Source organism: Onychomys torridus, chromosome 9 (assembly GCF_903995425.1).
Source record: "Onychomys torridus chromosome 9, mOncTor1.1, whole genome shotgun sequence".
Taxonomy (NCBI): domain Eukaryota; kingdom Metazoa; phylum Chordata; class Mammalia; order Rodentia; family Cricetidae; genus Onychomys; species Onychomys torridus.
In genome coordinates, this window is record NC_050451.1 from 92962487 (window position 1) to 92980204 (window position 17718).

Below are 17718 nucleotides of genomic sequence, written 5' to 3' on the forward strand. Positions count from 1 at the left end.
GCTGTGGTATGTCATCAGATCATACAGAGGAGCTGTCCTTACAAGCTGTGCTGCATAGTTTGATGTCAACTTGACACTCCTTCTCAGAGGAAGGAGTTAAGAAATTAAGAAAATGCCTCCATAAGCTGTACACAAGCCTGTAGGGCATTTTCTTTAACCAGTGACTGATGAAGGAGGGCCCAGGCCACTGTGGGTAGGGCTCTCCCTAGGCTGGTGGTCCTGAATTCTCTAAGAAAGCAGGCTGAACCAGCCAGTAAGAGACATTCCTCTATGGCCTCTGCAACAGTTCCTGCCTATAGGTTCCTGCCCTGCTTGAGTTCTTGTCCTGACCTCCTTTGATGACGAAGGGTGATGTGGAAGCATAAGCTGAATAAATTGTTTCCTCCCCAAAGTGCTTTGGTCATGGTGTTTCATCACAGCAACAGTAAGACACAAGCTCTCAGGGATCCTTGGGCTCTCACAAGGGAAAGCTGTGTAGGAGTGAATCTGAGCACTGAATCCCTCTGACCCACCTCTATGCCTCATCAGAGACCAAACCAACAGCATCACTTCATCTTACAATATCTCCTTTCTTTATTTTTATTAAGTTAACCCTCTTCAGGTATTTTATTATAGTGACAGATAAGATCATTTGAGACAATTTTCTAAATTTCTCTATAAAAGTTTTCTTAAGTTCTGACAAGAATATCACTCAACACCTCTTACCTGTAAGTTAACCAACGTTCCAAATCGACTAAAATGTTCATTAAGTTTGCTGATATTATTTAATTCTGGAGGAACTTTCCGAAGTTCAAGTTTAGTATTTTCGTTTCCAAACTGAACCTTCTTCTGGAAACCGGGACTGTTTGTCCTATTAAAATTTGGTCTGTAAGCAAACATTAAGTGGATCAATGTCTATAAATGCTGACTCCAACTACAAGAAAGGAATAAATTTTTACAAGTAAAATAGATGTTCTCAATTTAATCAATTTTTCTCCAAAACTGGAAGTACTAGTTGATAAAGAAATTTTTTTTTTCTTTCAAGCAACAGTTTCCAAATTAGTGGTGTTGGTTATCTTTTATGGAAACCATCTGAGGAGGTTCACCATACCCCTTTTAATTTTGTTAAATTATTTTTACCCCCCCCCAAAAAAAAATACCACTACCTACATTAGTCAAAATATACATACAAATCTTTTTCTACTCTGCAAATTAGCTTACTGAAAGGTATGTCATTTTAAGACTTCTTTAATTTTAATTTTTGATATAAAGATGACACCTCAACCTGTTTCTAGTTTAAGAAGAAATAAAATTATTGGAAATATATGATACTTTTGTCATATGAAAAAATAGTATCTGTGATCCAATGATATTACCCTTTCCCTTTTTACCTTAAATCACAGATTTAATCACAAAAGCAGATCTAAAAACTACTACTTCTGAACTATTAAGTGTGGCCCTAATTTCCCTTCATGAATGAAAATGTATAAATGTGATGTCACACCCTCCAATATTCTGGCTTTCTTATTTTCTTCAAAGTTCTTTCCTGATTTACTCAGTGCCTTTTCAGACTCTCCACCCCCCAAAAGCCCTTTGCAGATCTTAACAGGAAGTGCCTACATCTGAAGTCTCCACCCAGATCTTCTACGTCCTTTCTCCTATGATGCTGGGTTCATAACTATTGTGTGCACAGCTCCTACTCAATAATACGTTTAACATGTTTAAGGGGTTGTTTCTTTTTGAGGTGGAAGAGGAAACAGTAAAAAATGTGTCCTACATTATCATACCACTTTACTAAGAAAATAGCTTTGTAGTGCCAAACCAAACTCATAAACTTCTAGAAAACTACCAAAATTGTAGCTGAGGACAGCCTACAAATCAGTATAACTTAATTTTTTTAAGAGAAAAGATTACATGGTCATAATACAGCAACAATCAATCAATGCACAACCAAATTTTTCAATATTCTGTCAGCTTACTTGTCAAACCATGTCTTCTTTGTAGAAACTCCAGGTTCCCCAGACCCAATGGTTCTTTTCCTTGATTCTGAATCCACTACTATCCTCATGCTGCTTTTATTAGGAGGCTTTTCTGTGTCAAAACAAAAGAAAGTAGACCTTAATAGGTTTTTTTTGTTTATCTCAGCTACTTCTCCTATGAAAGTGTTTAGGCTTTCTATCTAATATATTTTATAATAGAATATATTTTATAAGCCAGAGAGTCAATACACATTCAAATACAGTAGTCCAAGGGAACTGTAGTCTACTTCTTTAAAGGCAGGGTTCATGCCACTCCTCGAATTGCTCATCACTCTCGTCCCAAACCAAAACATAAGCATATAAACAAGTCACCTTGAGACTTTAAGTTCACAGTCTTAAAGTCAAAGGCACAGTATAAACTCAAACATATCAAACTACCTTTGCAAATTATAATTTTACTGCTCAAATAGCAATATATTAACATAATTGAAAATATTATTTTAAAAGAAATATTCAAGACTGAATGTAGTGCTAGGGAATTCTAAACATCTATTAACCAATATTTTACAAACATTCTGCTAAAGCAATCTTAGTACAAGCTTGTTCTTACTTTTTCTGTAGCCTGTTATCTTAACTGGGCCTCTACTTCCAGATTTCTCTGGTCAACTATTTAAATATAAAGACAAAGGCTCCAATCTATGTCCCAGAGCCCCGCTGCTTTCTTCCATTTTCTAGTTCTCCTATGATACTGGAACATCCCATCAACACTGGCTATGACACCTCACACCCCTACATTCACATTCCTCCATATTTACAAAAGCCATCTGGGAAGTTTCTCCTTTCACTAGTCTATTTTCTCTCTACATATCCTACAGCCGGTCCCTAAGAGATTTACATCCAACTATCTCTTCCTCCTCACCACACTCAATCATTCACAGGTCCTCTGAAAATTGGCAGCTGCTTGCATTACTACACTTAACTTGTTCATGCAAGAAAAAGAAGTAACTGAAGTCACTATTTGATACTAAAAGGAGTATGAATAGTCAGGGAGTCTTTCAGTATTTATTTATGTATGTGTACTTTGCTTGCATGTATGTACACCATGTATATGCCTGGTGGCTGCAGAGAAGGAGGCACCAGATGTGAGCTACCATGTGGATGCTAGGACTGGAATCAAACCCTGGGCTTCTGCAAGAGCAGCAAGTGCTTTGAACATCTTAATCAGCTGTCCAGTCCTACTTCTCGGTTTTTTACTGGCCTCCAAGAGACATTTGCTGTTGTTGATTACTTCCCTTCTTAGATATTGGTTCTGGATTTTCAGGAATCCCTTTTGTTTGGTCTTTGGCGTCACTGTTTTCAGTTCCCTGCTGTGGATATCGCTCTGTAAAAATAAAATGCTGTTTGGCCAGTGGCCAGGCAGGAAGTATAGGCGGGATAAGAGAGAAGAGAATTCTGGGAAGTAGAAGGCTGGGGAGAGACACCGCCAGCCGCCGCCATGAAAAGCAACATATAAACACACCGGTAAGCCACAAGCCACGTGGCAAAGTATAGATTAACAGAAATGGGTTAATTTAAGATAGAAGAAGTAGATAACAAGAAGCCTGCCACAGCCATACAGTTTGTAAACAATGTAAGTTTCTGTGTGTTTACTTGGTTGGGTCTGAGCGACTGTGGGACTGGCAGGTAAGAGAGATTTGTCCTGACTGGGCCAGGCAGGAAAACTCCAACTACAGTTCCCCATGGAAGCTTGGCTCTCTCATCTCACTGCACTATCTCTCTCCCTTCTTTATCTACTCTCATTCATCTTTCCTTCCCAGTGTTTCTCAGGAGTTCGGGGAACTATAAGAGAGGACTTGAAAATAAACAAAAACAAGGCTGTTTGTTCCTATGAGAGTCAACTATGCAAGACAGTGCAGATCATTTTATCATTCTTTACCTCCATATTTATGATTCCAAAATAAGTAATTTCTAATCAGCAGTGTTCATGGAACTCAGACTTTAAATTTGGGTATTTCTAATCAGATGACTTACAGGCAAAACAACTAAACACTAACAAAATTAAATTTATTTTTCTACTAATCTGCTTTTTGTAACAAATGTTATTATCACTTTGCTAATTACCAACACAGAAACTAGTATTTGATTTTAGCCTTTACATTACTCTTCTAAGCACCACATTTAGTAAATCCTATTGTCAATTTTCTCTATTAAATATAAATCTTCTCAGTTCCCATTGCTGCTACCCTAGACCAGCTGTCACCTGTTTTAAAATTCTTCAAATGTCTTCACTGTCCTGGGAACTTCCACACCTCCTCCTTCCCTTTTGAGAAGTGTAAGTTGTGTATGCGTTAACTGCCCCCTTTCTCTTATCAGTGTATTGTATGAACTGTTTGTACAAATGCCATGCCATATTGATCTCAGTGGGAAAAGATGGTGCTGCCACTAGTGGTGATCAAAATGCCAGCTGTGGTTTCTGTGTGTATTAGCGCACTCACGTGGCCATCTTTCTCTCCAACAGAACTTAGTCATGTATCCCACACTTAGGTCACTGGCTCTTTTAGAGAATCTCTATGCTATCTGATATCCTTTGCCACTTTAACATACTTCTGTTATCTGAAAGCTAAGAAACACAATAAAGTGTTTTTCACCCAGTAACTGATGTGTTTGCTACACCTATTTTCTCTCTCAGATTCACTTTCATTAAGATTTACTTCACTGGGAGGTGGTGGCACACGCCTTTAATCCCAGCACTTGGGAGGCAGAGCCAGGTGGATCTTTGTGAGTTTGAGGCCAGCCTGGGCTACCAAGTGAGTTCCAGGAAAGGTGCAAAGCTACACAAAGAAACCCTGTCTCGAAACCCCCCCCCAAAAAAAAAATTTACTTCAAAATAAATATTAAAAACAAACAAGTGCCCCATAATACGCAATTAGCAATGTATCTAAAAAATCTACACATACCATTTCCCACCAATATTATTGGTTCCATATTGTTTTTCTGGTTAAAACTGACAGCACTGGATAGTTGCCTTAATCTATTAAACTCTTCTTCCTGCCTATATCCACCTGTGGGGACATCTATCCAGTTCTTGTCCTTAGAAATATAAGCAGAATTTTGAGGGCAAATAAGAAATTCTTATATTAGAATTCCATAGCATCAAAAGGGCCCAAAATGTTTTATTTAATGATTACCCATACCAAGACTGAAAATATGAAGCCTAAGTCTAATTACCAAACAATACCCTATGACAACTAATGCCGTAGTTCAGGCTACCAGAAATGCATAGTAATTAAATATATTACTACAAGCTTTTTATGAAACTCTCACAATCCAGACCAAGAAATCTGAAACCTAAAAAGGAGATTGATAAGAACATATTGAGATGAAAAGAAATGATTGAAAAAAAGAGCATTCATACAAACTCTCAATTTAAATGGTTACTAAATCAGCTAACAAAAGTTATCATACAAAATGCATTTTAAACTATCGTTTAAAAATATATATGACGAATACAAGTAGTATTAAAATAATTACACAATTATAATTCTATAAGAAAAGGCATTCAAATTCCTAAGTGTATATTTATCTCTCAATAAGAGCACCTTATGTATCTTGCAACATTAGTCACAAAGAGTTGGAATTACCATAATACCAATTGCTATGCGGTAAAATTTACATGTAATGGATTGGATCTTTCTTCCTTCTCTCAATAAAAACTAGAAATCAATTTGGCACTAAACTCGGTTTAGAAATATTATTACACAGTATTAGCATACACTTCTGTCAATCCAATAAAGCAAAACATGAGTGAAGTAGGAGTTATCAGTAAAAGCAGGGAATATTGATATGACTTTTAATGAAAATATAGGGCTGGAAAGAGACCTCAGCAGTTAAAAGGGAATATTACTCTTGCAGATGACCTGAGTTCAGTATCCAGCACCCACGTTGGGCAGCTCACAACTACCTATAACTCTAGCACCAGAGGAAACAACATCTTCTGCTGGACTGTTTGGGCATCTCCATTCACATACACACCAATACACAAAAAAATAGATAATTAAAAATAAATATTTTTTCCTTTTGAAGTGCTAAGTTGACCTAAAGAAAGAAAGAAAATTTCTGTAAACTAACCAGAGTAGGAGAGAAATTCACAGGATGATAAATATTACAAACAACAATAATCTTAAGGGGTTACTTTTCTATTATATGTGTTTGTTTCACATATAGAAGCAAAAAAAGAAAACTTTTTTCCCTGCTACCACTGATGATTAGTTCTTAGATTACGTTAGGAAGAATTTAGCAGTGTATTGAAGAGAAACATACACATTAAGGCTCTCAAGAAGGGCAAACACATGGACAGATTCTGTGATACCTCAAGGGATATAAATGTGAATTAGAATGTTCCTCATATCCTGCCACAACATGCTTTTCCAATATAAAAAGAAGATATTCAGAATCTGAGAGATTCCAATAAATAACAAAACCTCAAATTATGAGTAATCCTAAATTTACTGCTCCACATAGGTACTGTTATTTAAGTTGAACATTTATATGCAACTGGGAAGTTTTGATATTTTTATTCTACTTAAGACAGCAAGAAAAAAAAACTGGAATGTAAATTTCAAATGCCATCATTAAGAAAAAAGACCTATTTCTGCCTGCATAATATTTTGTCTAACAATCTTTCATCTCCTCTATCATGTTATCTGTAACTGCTACACTGTTTCAAACTGAACCATTGCCACAGTTTGATGCTAGTAAAGAACTTTTGCTGGCCTGGCTCAGTCTAACCTCTAGTTTTTAATAATTTAGCTTAAAGATCTGCCTCTCCTAGAATTTAAAAGATGAGTTAACTGCTACTCCATATTTCCTTTCGCTAAAAAAATGTGTCAAATTTTAACATGTCAAGTGTACAAAAAATTGCATATGGAGCACAAGTTTTAGATAATTTCATTATCTAAACTAGGACAGTGTGGTGATATTGTGTTCCCCAATATATTGTGCACCCTAATAAACTTATCTGGGGTCAGAGAACAGAACAGCCACTAGATAGACAAAGAGGTCAGAAAATGGTGGCACACTCCTTTAATCTTAGCATTCCAGAAGCAGAGATCCATCCGGATCTCTGTGAGTTCAAAGCTACACTATAAACAGCCAGGCATGGTGACACACACCTTTAATCCCAGGAGTGATGGCAGGAAGCAGAAAGGTATATAAGGCGTGAGGACCAGGCACGAGAGCCTTATTAAGCTTTTAGGCTTTTAGCAGCAGTCCAGCTGAGATCCATTCAGATGAGGATTCAGAGGCTTTCAGTTTGAGGAAACAAGATCAGCTGAGAAGTTGGCCAGATGAGGTTAGCTATGGCTTGTTCTGCTTCTCTGATCTTTCAGCACTCACCCCAATAACTGACTTCAAGTTTTTTTATTAATAAGACCCTTTAAGATTCGTGCTACAGGACAGACTTAAGTATTCTATCTTACTCTAATCAGTGGTTCTCAACCTTCCTAATGCTGTGACGCTTTAATACAGTTCCTCATGTTGTGGTGACTAACCATAAAATTATTTTCATTGCTACTTCATAGCTATGATTTTGATACTATTATGAATTATAATGTAAATACTTTTGGAGATAGAGGTTTGTCAAAGGGGTCGCAACCCACAGGTTGAGGCTCTCTGGTTTAAGTGAACCAGAAAGACCACAAATGAAACAAAACATAAGAAATAAACAAGTTACCTGAGAAATGCATACTGTAGGGGGAATTTCATAAATACAGAACTCACGACAGACCAGAGACCCAAGTGAGCAAACCATCACCATCCCTCCTATGTTTTCTCCTTTCTCTGTCATTTGCTTGTTTGGCTAGAGATCAAGCAGTGCCCTGTGCATGATAATCAAGCATCCTGCTACTACGCTGCATCCCATCCCGCTTTCCCTTTCACTATTAACACTGTGAAATAAGAAAGACGATCACAATACCTCTGGGTGGTAGATCCATGTCCCCGGATGTCAGTCCTATCAAGTTGGGCCTCTGTGCATGCACTCTGTGTCTATACACCGGTCTGGACGTGCTCGTTATGCTCGGTGCTTCTGGATTGTAGCCGTCTGTGTCGTAGGCATCTGGTGACACAAAAACTGTAATTAAACAACAGTTACAATAAAACAAAACAAACACATTTGGTGGCTTTTAAACATTAATTTATCATTAATAAACAACATAAAATTAATGTGTTTTAAATATATGATAGTTCTATAAAAACAAAAAATGTTATCAATAGAAGTCTTCCAAAAGATCTTAATGGAATAATTTAAGATTAATTCAAGTCCATTTTGCACTGTGTAATTTTAGTGAGAAATTTTGTCCCATATTTTTAACTCACTAGGTATTTTTAAAGCTCTGCTTTAAAACTGTGTTACATTATGAATTTAGAAGGGACCAAAACTGCACCTGCAGTAAAAAGAGAGGGTGGAGCAGGAGGCGGCTGGTGATGAATGCCAGTTGTTACTACAGTAGGAACAGAGCTGGTAGCAGAATTGGGTGGTGCATCCATGCCAGATGGCTGTAAAGGAGGAAGTGGAGGAGGTGGTCCTGTCAAAACCAAAGAATAAGAAATATCATCTGAAAGCAAACAAATGAAATAAATTATTATACATTCAAACCTAATATTCTCTTTTGTCATCTGAAATGTTTTCTATAAAGAGCAAGCTCTTACAAGTTAGCTTTTTTATGATAAATATTCTTTTTAATCATTTCCAAAATAGGTTTGCTGTAAACTATTAAAGACTATAAAGCAGAGGGAGTATTATCATAATGTATGTAAGTCATAGGCTTTTACAAATCACAGTAGTGACTAGTTTATTAAAGGCTGAATTGTACACGATATTCCAAATGGGAGTATACTTGGTTTCTAACAGGTATGTATGGGCTAACTTTAGAAATTGTTAACAAAACAAGCATGAAACTATTAATTTCATAAAAGACTATTAAGTGAGCAAATATAAATATTAGGAAATAAATTCACCTACTGACCTGTGACAGGTGGCAGACTGGGTGGTAATGGACCTGGAGGTGGCACTGGGGGTCTAAGATTGACAGGTGGGGGTGTAAGGATTGGAGGAGGTGGCGGAAGTCCAGGAGGAGGCGGTCCTTCCACAACAGGTGGCTGTGCTGGGAAAGGCAACATCCCAGGCAGGTTTACATCTTCTACCACGACTGGGTCACTTCCATGATCAAAGGGACACATATCACCTCTCATACAAAACCCCTTCTCTGTAATTAAAGGATTATTCAAAATAAATTCGAAAAGTTCTGGAAATACAAATTATCTCTAGCTAACAAACAGCGTATAAGAGTATTTTTAGTATTGAACAAAATGATAATTTACACTTTCAAAAGAGCTCTCTTCATTCCTAATAATATAAGCAATTATCAACTAATAATATGCCTAACATACAAACTAAAATTTAAATAAGCATACTAAGTAAAATAATATAAACTACATATAACTTCTGGCAAATATTTATCATCAGTTAATACATCTATTACTTAAATCTCTCATTTTACACTAAAACCATATTGCAACTATGCTTTCAACTCTCAACATAATCTTAAATTCTTATAGTCTTTGAATCTCTTTGAAAAAAATCTTTCATGGGATGTGTTTACTTTATGTCCTACATATATTCCAATAATCACTGATTTCTAAAAAATGATTTGATCAAAAACGTTGAGTGAGCAGATTTCTTGAAAAGTAACTCAAATGGTATTTACTCTTTTTTGGTAAATTCCAACAATATTATAAACAATCTAAATTGTTAGTAACAGTGAACTAATGGAAGATGATATGGAATTCATAAACTGATAAAAGCTAATCTGTCCTTTTTAATATCATAGATAACTCCATTTGAATTATTATACAATCTGAACAAATAATTTAGACAGAAATACAAATTTCTGCCTACAAAATACACAAAATAAATTAGGCAAAAATACAAGCAACCCCATCATAAAAATAGCTGAGTGACTTACCATCATAATCTCTACACCGTTTCTTTGGCATTGGTGGCCTTACGTAAGCGTTGTGATCTACCTGGTCTTCAGGAAATTCAGACCAACTTTCGGTAGTGTTATTACCATGATGAGTAGGAGCGATTACAGTAATGGTACTGCTCAAAGTCGGTACGGGATAGTGGCCAGATGAAATATTAGACACTGAAGAGACTGGTGTATAATTATTTTCTAGTGGATCTGTTCTGTCCAGGTCATATTTAGGTTTCACCAGATCTCTTTCTGAAATAAGATATAAATAACTTGTAAAATCACATTATAAAAAAAAATCCCAGATCTTAAAACCACAGTGATAGTTTTTGCTAAATATATCCAACAGTTCAAACTTTGCATAAATGTTCTTTTAAAAGTTACTTAATAACTCACTGGTCAAAGTGCAGAAAATAAGTGACTGGAGTGCTCAGTCCTACATGGGACGGCTATGTCACAGCCTTTCCCAAATATCTATGGAGCCAGAAGATTGTACAGCCACAATTCAAGGAGGCAAAGAGCCGGAAAACTGGGGTAAAGTAATGTCTTCCGGACATGATAAGGCAATGAATTCGCAGCCAACATGGCTGCCTGCAGATCATGCCAGCACGGACAGAGAAAGAACTCACTCAGGAGCTACCAGCTGCAGCTGGCTGCAGGGGCGGGGAGAGTCAGTTGACTTCAGTAGTACACTCATGGTAAGCTGGCTGTGCTACAGTGGGTGGTGATCCAGACTTATAAACATGCAGGCAGCACTAATTTGATTTGGTGAGTTATTTAAAAATATTACAAAGACATCAAGTTGGAAAAGTGAGGGGAATAGATCTGGGAGGAATTGGAAGTATAATAGTACCAGTATATTGTATTCACACATAAAATTACCAAGAAATATTTTTTAAATTTTAAAATAAAGCTGTCCAATAAATATTCATTGTGTCAAGATCAGCCAATTTACATGAAATAAAAATATTTTATAGAAAACTTTAAAGAGATTCACAAACCAGGTTTGGTGGTGCACACCTTTAATCCCAGCTCCTAAGAGGCAGAGGCAAGTGAACCTATGTGAGTTCAAAGCCAACCTGTTCATATATAGTGTCCCAGGACAGCCAGAACTACATAGTGAAGCCTTATCTTGAATAAAAACAATAATAAATAGAGTAATTTTTTTAGAAAGCGTTCCCAGAAGCCAACCATGGAGGAGCATGCCTTTTATCCCAGTACTCAGGAGGCAAAAGCATGCAGATCTCTGGATGTTTGAGGACAGCCTGGAGTACATAACCAGTTCTAAGATAGCCAGGGCTACACAGTAAGAACTTATTTCCAAAAGAAAGAAAGGGGGAGGGGGGAGCCAGGCGGCGGTGATGCACACCTTTAATTACCACATTCGGGAGGCAGAGGCGGGCAGATCTCTATGAGTTCGAGGCCAGCCTGGTCTATAGATCAAGATCAAGGACAGGCACCAAAACTACATGGAGAAACCCTGTCTCGGAAAAACAAGCAAACAAACAAACAAAGAAAAAGGCATTCTAAAAATCATAGTAGGAAGCGAGGCAGTGCTGCACACTTTTAATCCCAGGAGGCAGAGGCAGGCAGACAGGAAAGAAAAGACAAACACTGAGCAGCACGGAAGAACTTCTGCAGCAAAGAACTACAACCAAATCACAAACCCATGGATTACTAACCCCGGCTTCGTGTCCTGCTCCTGCTCCTCGTCCTGCTTCTATCTCTATCCCTGTCACGAAGCCTCTCTTTACTCCAACTCCGACTCCGGCTCCTGCTGTAACTGCGACTTCTCCCTCGCCTTCTGTTATACCGGTCTCGGTATGAATCTCTTCGAGGAGGGTTTCGATCATAATCTCTTTTTCGAGAACGATCATCTTTTTTCCTCTCATCACGGCTTCTAAAAAATGTATTGTTACTTTTATGTAAATAATGATGAAGTAAAAGTAAGGGAAAAACCTCCAAATGTGTAAGTTGTGTCAATATCATGATACAAACCAAGGCAACTGCAAAAACTAAAACCTCAGATTACTTAATCTAAAAGCTTTCTAAAAGAAAATCAACTCATCCCTTAATTCTTTTGTACAAAATCTATTCAATTATGTATCTACAGACAGACAGACATCTACACGCATCTTATATACATACAATCACATTTGCAAGTATCACTTGTATCAGTCTTAATGCTTCTGAAGCCACAACGGGCAAAATAATTTAATCAACTAAAGGGAATCTTCAACCCCCACCCCACCCCACCCCACCCAAGAAATTAAAAAAAAAAAAGCCCCAAATAAAATCTCTCATTAAGAGTCACTGGATCTGAAGTTAGGAAGAGCAATATCAATAACAACTAGCATACAAAGCAATGTTCTAAATCTCACTCCCCACACATACATTGGACCTAGATGTGCTTGGTTAAAAAGAACCTGATTTTACTTTGCTGGACCAATAAAAGAGCAGCAGTGCTGAGTGATGGCGGCACATGCCTGCAGTGTAATCCATGCACTCAGGAGGCAGAGGAAGATTGCTGTGAGTTGTATGCCACCTAATTGGCAAGGCTGTATCTCAAAAAAAAAAAAAGAAAAAGAAAATTCAAAAAGAAAATGTAAATGCTACTTGTCCCTATGTAAAATATAATCAGTCTAAATAACAAAAAATAAAATCTAAACACTAAGAATGTCTCAACAAATCACCTATTGTCTCTGTATCGGGAGCTTGACTGGGGAGGACTATGATTCAGCCTTCTGGAAAACTTCTTCTCTCGCTCTTCCTCCTTTGTGAGCTAATAGAAAACAAAATTGGACTTTATCAACAGAAATTCTTTGCCATGTTACTATTTCAATGACTTAATATTAAGCTTAATTTATGTAACAGAAACAAAATCATCATAAATATTCAAGGAAAATTACTTTCTCTACCAAATACAACCCTTTACCCTTACTTTAGATAACAATGGCAAAAAAAATTTCTAAGCAAATGTCTTCAACATATGAAAGCCACTTTCTTCTTTATATCAAAAATCTAACATACATTCATGCTTCTGTTTCATGGACTTGGTTTCACATCATAGAACAGAGAACATATTAGCACTAAACAAGTCATAAAAAAAAGTACACAAGAAAATAATATAATAATGGAAGTTTTTTAGTAAGATATACAAATAATAATATAAAATGAAACAGTCATTTTAGAGCATCATGTCAGGTATATATTATTATTTCCTACAGGAGGCCTCTATTTTATAGCAACTACAAAGTAATTACAGGAATATGCCTTTAGTCATTACTACACTATCCAAATTATACTTCTCACAACACTGATTCTATAGGACACTAGTATGTGATTCGAAAAAATTTAGAAGTTAAACAAATTCAGAATATTAGTAATAGATTCTGTAAATATTCCAGGGCTTTGAAGATTGTATATTTTAAGTAAGGACATAAAGAAATTCTGATGCAGACAATCTATGAGTACATAAATCCAAGTTTATGTCAGCCTTCCCAGTATCCCTCTAGGTTACACTTTAAAAACCACTGGTATGGAATATTTGCCACATGAATTAATTAAATAGAAACCTACCAAAAACCTAACTTGGAGAAATGCACTTTCAACAATCTGCACCCCAGCAACTGTTTTTCTCTTCCTACTCACTTCAAATTCTCTTGCCAGTTCATACAAAAACCAGTATTAACAAAATCTACCTGATGCAGTTTTATTTAAGACTTGAACGCACTGTGTCCCCAAGGCTGGCCTCAAACTTCAAACCCTTCTGTCTCAGCCTCACATGTGGGTATTATAAGCCTAAGGATATTCAGATCACCTGGTGCACTTTTGCCTTCTATTTGTTTTCAAACAACTTAACACTCCACACTACAAACATACACAGCAACATATTTTGTATGTGCACGCACGCGCGCGCGCACACACACACACACACACACACACACACACAGAGTAACACCCTATAATATATGCCCAACCACAAAATTTTAGTGTTTCCACACCATATGGCATTTTAGTAATTCTGAAAGCTCATAAACAAAAAGAAACCCTTCACAACTGGTCAAGAAAAATATTAAAAAACTTTAGCAACAGATAGGATACTAAGCCTTTGTTATCATCATGCACTGGACAAGGACCCAGAGTTAACACAAGAGTTATTGAGAGTTCAAATAGAATTTAAAGCTAGGTATAGTGACATGCACCTGTATTTGCAGATGTGTCAGAAGCTGACACAGAACGTCACCAGTGTCACGTGCTGCTTCATCTCACCCTCACACACTCTCTTTCTTCCCATATGTTACGTGTGTGTGTGATTGTGGACATCTGAATACATACATACACACACACACACACACACACACACACACACACACACACACACTTAACTGCAAGCAACCCAAACTTCTGCCAGCGGACAAAAGTTTCATAATTGTATGTCTCCATATGGAAGAAGTGATGATCAGTACAATGGTGTCCTGCTTACATTGTATCTACTATGCTATCAGGTATTACAAGACAGTTATAAAAGTACATTATCACCTAGCAAGCGCAAGGCCCTGGGTTCGAGCCTCAGCTCAAAAAAAAAAAAAAACCAGTATATTATAATCCTCTCCTGCAGCTAAAACTGATTGGACTGTGTGTGCATGTGTATAAAAATATATACTCAGGTACAGAAATTAAAAATAATTTTGAGAATTATTACACATTAATATGTATCTATCATGATACAATAAGCTGTATTACTTTATATAATCTGAGAACAGACTAAGAGGAAGGGAAAAAAAATAACAAAAGAATCTCCCAACAGTAATGGCACTATCATTTACTAAGAACTTGCCATGGGCCAAGCAGTATACCAATTGCTATATATACATTATTTTACTTGTTCCTCACTATAACCCTGTAACATTTCTATTTCACAGCTAAATAAAACTAAACTCAGGAAATTAATGTATATACAGAGAGAGAAAATTTTAGTAACATTGGAATGTAGGGGCTATACTGCACTTGTAGAGGACCTTAACCTGGTTCCCAACACCCATGCCAGACAACTCAGAGCCACCCACAACTTCAGGAGATCTGATTGTGGGCACTGGCACTCACGTGCAAATACCCACACACAGACACAAAAGCATGAATATAATTAAAAATAAAATGTTTAAAGGATGGGTCAAGTGTGGTCACAGGAGGAGGAGGCAGAGCCAAGGAAATTGTCAATGAACTGGAGATCATCTTAGTAACACTTCAATTTTCAGTCAAGCTAGGAATACATAAGCCCGGTCCCCAAAAAAGCAAAACCAACACTCATTTCAACTAAAACCAGCTGAAAACAAACAACATCATAGTATGAAAGCCAGCTTTTGTTTTCTGTGGCACAACGACCCTAGGTCATGTTAATTTTTATAAAACTGAAAAAAAAAATCTAAATTATTCAGGTGCAAATGTAAATACAAATTATAAAATGCAATTTAAAACTTCCAAAAATTTAAGTATGAAGTCATCTCTATTGCTTTGTAAAAGTTCCTGTTTGACTACCTTGAAAATATTCTCTGACTAAACATGTGAAGGGCAGACACAAATAAATTTCCTGTCATCCTGATGAGATTCACAGAACATAAACTCTAAGACTCCATTACCACAGATGGTACAGAAGAGTGCAAAGCAGACCCAGAATGCTAAGCTTTAAAAGGCCTACTTATAAAACTGGGCTTCAAGAATGGCTCACTGTACTTGTTTGTAAAAATACAATAGTTTACGCTAACACTTGCTTTTCTCTTGGCAGGCTGAAATTCTGTTAGGTATAATGTGAATATTCCAAATAAAAACTGAGCATTGCTGTTCTTCAGAGGACTTGGGTTCAACTCCCAGCACTTACATGTTGGCTCACAACCATCCACACCTCCAGTTCCAGGCAATCTGAGACCCTCTTTTGGCTTACATGCACTAGGTACACACATGATACACAAACACCCAGGCAAAACACCCATAAACAGAATAATTTTTTTAAATTCAAGAGTGAACAGTAAGTCTCTAACTTCTTCCTTACAATACTGTTGCTGCTACAACTAGTGTCTAGGGGAATTAAGTACATTCCACGTGATCCCACAGTGTAGATGCTCACTCACACTTGTTTTCCACCAACTTCCTCTCAAACTTTTTCTTTGCTAACTTTTAATTCTTTTGCATTAACTAAACCATAGCCATGATTACAACTAAATTCTAAGTTCACTAAATACTCCCAGAGAAATCCCTGAACTTAGGAACAGGTATTTAGGACACTCAATACAAAAATGCAGAAAAGAAAACTCAACTGATTAATCCTTCTATGAATTTAAGGAACCAACACAATATAATGAATTCTCACCTCTTCTTTTTTTATATCTTTTTCTTGGTGCTGAAGAAAGTCTACCTTCAGGCTTCCTGATGATGGCTGCTCTGGAGGAGGTAGATAACTCTTTGTATTCACAGCATCAAAAAGTTTTTCCACAAATATTTGTGTCTCTAGATATAAAACCAAAACATTCACAGAACAAAAGATATTTATTAAGACTTTAACTCTCCAGTTCTACACATTAAGATTCTTAACATCCTGACCAATAGCTTTCCAAGCAGTGTATTTCGGTACAAGTTCCCTGATAATGATTCATTCAAGTTTCAAGACTAGAATGACAAAAGCCTCTTGGCCAGCTGCTCCCATCCATGACTACTCTTTGACATGTAGCACATCCAATACATAGACCCCAAAACTAGCCATTGTCTAGATTTGAGAAAAGTACAATAAAGTAGAAAAATATGCTCTAAATATTTCAAGGTTTCTTTAGTATTGTCTAAAATAGGCAGTTGTTTTCTTAACATGTTAATCTATGTAACAAAGTAAATATAAAAGATATTGAGGAAAGAAACCATAAATATAAAAACAGTCTTATGTGTATTCAACACTATTACAGCTAACACAACCAGGGGCTAAATTCCTTTACTATTATGTACATATTATTATTTTAAATAACTTACTCAAATAGTATTTTAAAACCAAAGGTATTACCTTTCTGAAGAAATACATCAAGCTGATCAATGCATAATGCCTTTAATTCCTTCTCACTTTTGTCTTTCTTTACAAGAGCCAAAACATATTTTGCTAGGGCTGATGGATCAGCATCACAGCTAAAGAAAAAAATAAATAAATAATGCTGAATGAAACTTAGACATAAATGACTTCACATCTACAACTAAGCTAAAACTCGCAAAATATGACATATAATTGATTAATATATGTAAAAACACTAGGCTCATCAAAGGCTCTGAGTGAATATATTTTCCTTATGTTAATATATTTTATATGCTGCATCACATAATTTTTGAGGGGGGGTTCGAGACAGGGTTTCTCCATGTAGTTTTGGTGCCTGTCCTGGATCTCACTCACAGAGATCTGCCTGGCTCTGCCTCCCGAGTGCTGGGATTAAAGGCATATACCACCACCGCCCAGCCTTAAAAACATAATTTCTTAAAAGAATGTCATTGGAGCTAGAGAGATAGATTAGTGGTGGTTAAGAGCACTTGTTCTTGCAATCCCCAGTTCAGTTCCCAGAATTCACATGGAGGCTCAAAACCATCTGTAACTCCACTCAAGAGGATCGAATGCCCTCTACTGATCTCCAAGGTATGGTACACACACATATACACAAATGCAGACAAAACACTCTGCACATAAAACACACGCACACACC

The 17718-nt window shown here is 36.7% G+C and overlaps 1 protein-coding gene across 6 annotated transcripts in view; it reads right to left on the minus strand.

The window, feature by feature from the left end:
* Rbm26 (RNA binding motif protein 26) overlaps positions 1 to 17718 on the minus strand; it is a 77712-nt gene that overhangs the window by 36022 nt on the left and 23972 nt on the right. For all 6 annotated transcript variants that reach the window (XM_036199951.1, XM_036199950.1, XM_036199954.1 and 3 more), the window contains exons 2-11: positions 17037 to 17155; positions 16359 to 16495; positions 12685 to 12773; positions 11674 to 11891; positions 9983 to 10243; positions 8984 to 9223; positions 8402 to 8542; positions 7933 to 8073; positions 1959 to 2070; positions 706 to 865 (exon numbers count right to left, since the gene is read on the minus strand). In XM_036199951.1, coding sequence (XP_036055844.1) covers positions 706 to 865; positions 1959 to 2070; positions 7933 to 8073; positions 8402 to 8542; positions 8984 to 9223; positions 9983 to 10243; positions 11674 to 11891; positions 12685 to 12773; positions 16359 to 16495; positions 17037 to 17155 — 1618 coding nt within the window. The remainder of the gene's footprint in view (positions 1 to 705; positions 866 to 1958; positions 2071 to 7932; positions 8074 to 8401; positions 8543 to 8983; positions 9224 to 9982; positions 10244 to 11673; positions 11892 to 12684; positions 12774 to 16358; positions 16496 to 17036; positions 17156 to 17718) is intronic.